Source organism: Thamnophis sirtalis, unplaced genomic scaffold (genome assembly GCF_051295495.1).
Source record: "Thamnophis sirtalis isolate CommonGarterSnake01/CBP01778 unplaced genomic scaffold, rThaSir2_p1.2 scaffold_7, whole genome shotgun sequence".
In the NCBI taxonomy this organism is placed as follows: domain Eukaryota; kingdom Metazoa; phylum Chordata; class Lepidosauria; order Squamata; family Natricidae; genus Thamnophis; species Thamnophis sirtalis.
In genome coordinates this window covers 90756359-90763556 of record NW_028261387.1, presented here as the reverse complement: position 1 = coordinate 90763556, position 7198 = coordinate 90756359, and the positions used below count along the sequence as shown (strand labels likewise).

The window sequence follows — 7198 nt, the reverse complement described above, 5'->3', positions numbered from 1 at the left end:
ATCCAAAAGAATTTCTAATCTTCCTTTCATGGGTACAATTCAATATTCATATCCAATTATTACTTATCATAACACTACACATTGTATACATTATTATCATTTATTATTTATTTAACTATATCTATTGTCACTAAATTTCACTAAGTTTAACTAGTTTTAAATTATACTCTTCCATCTATCAACCTGTATCTTTCCAGTAGCAAAACAGTCTCACATCTTCTGCCATTTGTGGTGTCAGTCCTCTAATTATCTCCATTAAGGTTGATTAAGAACTTTGTATGGACTCCTCTTAGCAACTCCTTGCTTATAAAATCTCTCATGTAATTTTGATGCCCTTCTTCTGTTTCCTTAATCAGGTTATCTTTGATTGTTGGTAGTGTTATCCATGCTATTGCTAATAAAATTTCTTTCTTTAAATCCATAAATTCTTTTGTTTTTCCTTCTTCTGTGTCTTGCCATCTGGGGTAGAGTTCCCCTCCATTTAATTCCTCTTTCAGTATTCATTTAGTGGACCTTTCAAAGTTACAACGGCATGGAAAAAAGTGACATGTCCATTTTTCACTCTTACAACTCTGGCAGCATCTCCACATGATTCAGATGCTTGGTAAATGGCTCAGACTTATGATGGTTGCACTGTCCTGAGGTCAGGAATATAGAATAGAATAACAGAGTTGGAGGAGACCTTGGAGATCTTCTAGTCCAACCGCCTGCTCAAGCAGGAAACCTATACCATTTCAGACAAATGGTTATCCAATATCTTCTTTAAGATTTCCAGTGTTGGAGCATTCACAACTTCTGGAGGCAAGTCCTTCCACTGATTAATTGAACAACAAGTTTCCTTCTTAGGCCCACTACTCTTCAACATTTTCATAAATGATTTAGATGAGGGAATAGAAGAGGAATTTACCAAATTTGAAGATGATACTAAGCTGGCAAGAATAGCTCTGTATGGTCATAAGTAGAAGGACTGTCTGTAAACTCTTAAGGAGACACCCTTATACAAACACAAATATAAATACAATAGCAGAGTTGAAAGGGACCTTGGAGGTCTTCTAGTCCAACCCCCTGCTTAGGCAGGAATCCCTATACCATTTCAGACAAATGCTTATCCAACATCTTCCTAAAGGCTTCCAGTGTTGGAGCATTCACAACTTCTGGAGGCAATTTCTGTTCCACTGTTTCATTGTTCTCACTGTCAGGAAATTCCTCCTCAGTTCTAAATTGCTTCTCTCCTTGATTAGTTTCCACCCATTGCTTCTTGCCATCTTGCAATTCCTTTCCCTTGCAGAGCCCCGTAAGGTTTGTCCTGTTGTTGCAACATTCTTCCAATTAATGACGCGGAGCAACCCATTTGGATGAAAGGAAAAGCTTCTCAATTAACCTGGAGGTTAGGCTTAATAGTGCTAGTAATAATCTGTGTTGAGCTATTCTTAAGGCGGATGCAATGTACATATTTCCTCGTAGTTCTGGGGGCTACTGAGTGAAATAAATAGACAAACTATTCATTTCATTTTGACTGGAGATCTAAGGCGACATAAATCCTGCCAGCTTTTGTAGTGGGTGGTAAAATTGGGGCGGGGAAAGAGGAGCGTACGTCTTTCACACCTCTCCCCCCCCCTGCAGTTTTCCAAGCATCTTACCTTGATCCGGGGAATGTGGTACTCCAAATCCCATCATTCTCACCCACCCATCTGGTGGTGATGCTGTCTAACCCACATTCTTCTATTTTATCTAGTAGTAGATTATGGTCTACCTTATCAAATGCCTTACTGAAGTCCAAGTAAATTGTATCGACGGCATTCGTAGCACCGCATAAAGGATTTTATTAACATAACATAACATAACACACCACACCACAACACAACACAACACACAACACCATATATATAATATAAATATAAATGTAAGTATAAGTATAAGAAGTATAAGGATAAGGATAAGGATAAAGATAAGGATAAGGATAAGGATAAGGATAAGGATAAGGATAAGGATAAGGATAAGGATAAGGATAAGGATACAGTTAAAATTAAAGATAGATAAAGATAAAGATAAAGATAAAGATAAAGATAAAGATAAAGATAAAGATAAAGATAAAGATAAAGATAAAGATAAAGATAAAGATAAAGATAAAGATAAAGATAAAGATAAAGATAAAGATAAAGATAAAGATAAAGATAAAGATAAAGATAAAGATAAAGATAAAGATAAAGATAAAGATAAAGATAAAGATAAAGATAAAGATAAAGATAAAGATAAAGATAAAGATGATAAAGATAAATAGATACATACATACGAAATAATTTGGGGTATGGATGGAGCAAATGGAAACTATAGGAGGGTTCTGGATGGAATTTGTGTGACGAGTAGATATAATAATAACATTTGACGAATACAGCAATTATGATATTGTTGGATCCACCATCAAATTCTTCTGAGACCTGCACCCTGCTTTATTGACATGTGAGAATACCTTGGGAGGCACGCGGTACTACTACAGATAATCCTCGACGTACGACCAAAATGGAGCCCAAGATTTCTGTTGCTAAGTGAGACAGTTGTTAAGTGAGATTTGCCACAACTTTTACAACTTTCCCTGCCACAGTTGTTAAGTGAATCATTGCAGTTTGTTAAGTTAGTAAAAGCATGGGAAGGGAGGGGAACACTTAGTGTCCACTGAGTATTAGCATATTTGTCCAGGGTAACTGTAAATCCAGAACACAGTAATTAGGTAAAGTGTCATGTGAATGGGGCCACTGGCGCAGGGCCAAGGTTTAAAAAAAGAAGAAGAAAGAGACACATAAATATTATATTCAGGTTGCGCTTTACTCCTGGATGCATCCTTGTAGGTTTATTGCCCAAACTATGATAGTGTTTGATTTGTCATTGCTCTGGGATTACCTCTTGGTCTCTCATCCAGATATGCACCAGCAATACTCGGTTTAGCTAAAGTCACATAAATCCTGCCAGCTTTTGTAGTGGGTGGTAAAATTGGGGTGGGGGAGGATGAGTGTACCCCTTTCACACCTCTCCCCCCCCCCCCCGCAGTTTTCCAAGCATCTTACCTCGATCCGGGGAATGTGGGACTCCAAATCCCATCATTCTCACCCACCCAGCTGGGGATGATGGGAGTTGCAATTGCTTTTCCCCACAGGGAGAAAGTTGCTTTGATAAAGCATGTCATGATCAACTCCTTTCTTTCCCCTCCTCCCCTCCCTCTCTTCTCATCTACTCCTTCTCCTTTCTTCTTTCTCATCTTCCTCTCCTTCTTCTTCCCTTTCTCATTCTCCCCCTCTCCTCCTCCTTTTCTTCCTCTTTCTATTCCCTCTTGTCCTTCTCTTCTTGTCCTTCTCTTCTTCCTCCTGTTCTCCTTCTTGCCCCCTTTCCTTCTCCACCTCTTTCTCCTCCTCCTCTTTCTCCTCTACACCTCTTCTTCTCCTCCTCTTTCTCCTCTCCTCCTCCTCTTTCTCCTCTCCTCCTCCTCTTTCTCCTTCTGCTCCTCTCCTACTATTCCTCTTCTCCTCCTCTTTCTCCTCCTCCTCCTTCTCTTCTCCTCTCCTCCTCTTTCTCCCCCTCCTTCTCCTCCTTCTCCTCCTCCTCCTTTTTCTCCTCTCCTCCGCTCCTCCTCTTCTTCTCTTTTTTCTCCTTCTGCTCCTCTCCTACTCCTCCGCTTCTTCTCTTCTCCTTTTTCTCCTTCTGCTCCTCTCCTCCTCCTCTTTCTCCTTCTGCTCCTCTCCTACTATTCCTCTTCTCCTCCTCTTTCTCCTCCTCCTCCTTCTCTTCTCCTCTCCTCCTCTTTCTCCTCCTCCTTCTCCTTCTTCTCCTCCTCCTTTTTCTCCTCTCCTCCGCTCCTCCTCTTCTTCTCTTTTTTCTCCTTCTGCTCCTCTCCTACTCCTCCGCTTCTTCTCTTCTCCTTTTTCTCCTTCTGCTCCTCTCCTTCTCCTCATTCTCTTTCTCTTCTTCTCTTCTCCTCCTCTTTCTCCTTCTGCTCCTCTTTTTCTTCTGCTCCTGCTCTTCTCCTCTTTCTCCTTCTGCTCTTCCTCCTCCTCCGTCTCTTCCCCTCTCCCTCCCCCGGGCTCTCTCTCCCTCCACCGCCCCCGCCCGGCAGAAGGTCGGTCCCGCCAGGCGAGATGCTCCGCCAGAGCCCCCTATCCCGCTCCTCGCCCGCAGCTCCGGCCCGGCTTTTCCCTTCGCCCGGACACACTTCCGAAGACTCCGGCGGGCCAGCCAGAAGCGCCGCAGAAACCCCCCGCAGCAGCCGGCAGCTCCCCACCGCTCTGCGCAGCCCCGCCGAAGCCGCCGCTCCTCTCCGGCTGGGCAAGTCGGAGCGCGGCCCTCGGAAGAAGTCCCCGCCGGGCGCGCCCCTCCGCTCGCCCGCCCTCCCGAGCAAGAGGCTTCGGCGGCGCAAGCGGACGAGTCCGGAATCGGAGCCCAGCTGCGGGTCGGTGGAGCCGGCGAGGATGACCCGGGACCGCGGCAAGAAGAGGGCGCGGCGAGCCACGCCGGCGCTCCGGGACCTGCTGCGTTGAGGCGGGCCGGGAGGCATGGCTCGGCGTCGGGGCCGCTCCCCGATGGGATTCCTCGCGTGTCAGGAGCCGCTCCTGCTCCTGCTCTGCGCAAACTTCTTCCCCGGTAAGGAGGGCGGCGGGGAGGGGAGGGGGAGCGATCCGGAGGAGCCCTGACACCCCCCTCAAAGAATGACCCCCTTTTTTCTTTCCCGCTTCTTCCCCACCTGTGTTTTAACACTCGTGTCGGACGCGTTCACACGACCCGCGAGGCAAATCCCCCTTGGCTGCGAATCCGGGGGGCGGGGGCGGATTGGGGGGGGGGAGAGACTTGGTACCAAACCGAGTCCCCCCGGATGGACACTTTTTATCAAGGTTACAGTGTTTGGTAGGTTGTGGGTCTGCGAGGTGTTGCAAATGATCCGGGGCGAGCGCGTTGTGTGAAGATAAGAACGATTAAAAACGTGTTTTACAAAAAACCGGGACCTGGCGCTGTCCGAGGTCCTTGAGCACTAAAAACGATGCTTGGGGGCTTATCTCTCTCCTCCTCCTCCTCTTCACCCAGCCTCCCCATCCCTGTGGCTCTTCCCAAAACGGGGATGGTAACGACAGCCCTACGAGGTGGGCTGGCTGGAGAGAGAAAAGACCGAACCAAGGTCACCCCCATTGAGCTGCCCATTGAGAGGCCAGAACTAGGTTCTCTCTCCCGCTGGTGAAGATGAGTGGCGGGGAGTCTCACTTCATGCGTGCAGGACTTCTCCTGGAGGAAAACAGCTGTTCCCTGCAAGGGGAGGGGGGAATCTCCCATTTTTTTCTCCTGACGGAGCCCCTTCAGAGGAAGATCCGGAGATCCAGTGGATCAGCTGCTAAGGGCATCCAGTAGCGCCTTATCCGGCAAGGCGTTTAGGTGGGGAGATCCTTCTTCATTCACACTGTTCAGCCCTGCTCTGTTCTGTGTAACCAGAAGGTGTGTTTCAGGCCAAATTATATATATATATATATATAGATAGATAGATAGATAGATAGATAGATAGATAGATAGATAGATAGATAGATAGATAGATAGATAGATAGATAGATAGATAGATAGATAGATAGATAGATAGATAGATAGATAGATAGATAGATAGATAGATTAGATAGATAGATAGATAGATAGATAGATAGATAGATGATAGATAGATATAGATATAGATATAGATAGATAGATAGATAGATAGATAGATAGAGAGATAGCGAGATAGAGAGATAGAGATATAGATAGATAGATAGATAGATAGATAGAGATAGATAGATAGATAGAGATAGATAGATAGATAGATAGATAGATAGATATAGATATAGATATAGATATAGATATAGATATAGATATAGATATAGATATAGATATAGATATAGATATAGATATAGATATAGATATAGATATAGATATAGATATAGATATAGATATAGATATAGATATAGATATAGATATAGATATAGATAGAGAGAGAGGTAGCGAGATAGAGAGATAGAGAGAAGGAGAGATAGAGATAGAGATAGATAGATAGATAGATATAGATAGATAGATAGATAGATAGATAGATAGATAGATGATAGATGTTAGATAGATAGATAAATAGATTGATAGATGATAGATAGATAGATATAGATATAGATGATATAGATATAGAGATAGATAGATAGATTTTATATATATATATGTATGTATGTATGTATGTATGTATATATATACATATATATATATATACATATATATATATACATATATACATATATACATACATACATACATACATACATACATACATACATACATACATACATATATATATATATATATATATATATATATATATATATATATATATATATATATATATATAACCTCCTCAAACAATGAACTGGGAACCAGTTCCCTGTATTAACACAACCCTCTTATTTTTAAAAAGTGAGGGTGTATTTTTGCAAACAGTGTACTAAACAATGATTCACATTAGCCTTGATTTGGTGTGTGTGTGTGTGTGTGTATCCGTGTCCGTGTCTGTGTCCGTCTGTCCATGTTTTGATGAGCCAAACGTGTGGGGGGGGGTAGGTGGGTGGAGGTTGCACAGACTCAGACCAATGGTTTAGTGCAGTGTTTCTCAACCTTGGCAACTTGAAGATGTCTGGATTTCAACTCCCAGAATTCCCCAGCCAGCGAATGCTGGCTGGGGAATTCTGGGAGTTGAAGTCCAGACATCTTCAAGTTGCCAAGGTTGAGAAACACTGGTTTAGTGTGTCGTGCGGATGCGACACGTTAACTTTTAGCCAGAGAATCCTGTTCTGAAGACCAGAACCAGCGTTTGGGTGGGGAGGGGGGCGGTCATTGGTTCTAGGTGCCTCCCCTCCCCGCGAGGCCATTTATAGCAGCCTTCTTTGGCATTTGAGACGGAGGCCACGGAGGTGAAACGAATTCCCATCAGTAGCTCTGATTCATTGCAATCCCAAGCCAATGCCGAGGGAGAAGTGATGAGATGGTGAGGTTGGAGAACAATTTCAAATGTACTCATTATTAGTTTACGAGTATATTAATCATGGAGGGTATTCGGGCAATTAGTAAGTTTGCCATAGTTTGTTGGGGCTTAAGAAAGCTTAGGGATGTTTGGACTCACTATGGGGGGGGGGGGTCAGGTTGCATCATTCTTTGCACCCAG

General features: G+C 43.5%; 1 protein-coding gene across 1 annotated transcript in view; it reads left to right on the top strand.

The window, feature by feature from the left end:
- Nucleotides 1-4186: 4186 nt before the first annotated feature.
- Nucleotides 4187-7198, top strand: part of CHRNA4 (cholinergic receptor nicotinic alpha 4 subunit) — a 74963-nt gene continuing 71951 nt past the window's right edge. Inside the window, exon 1 of the mRNA XM_087720596.1 lies at nt 4187-4629. Within this exon, the coding sequence (XP_087576722.1) occupies nt 4542-4629 (88 nt within the window). The 5' untranslated portion in view covers nt 4187-4541. The remainder of the gene's footprint in view (nt 4630-7198) is intronic.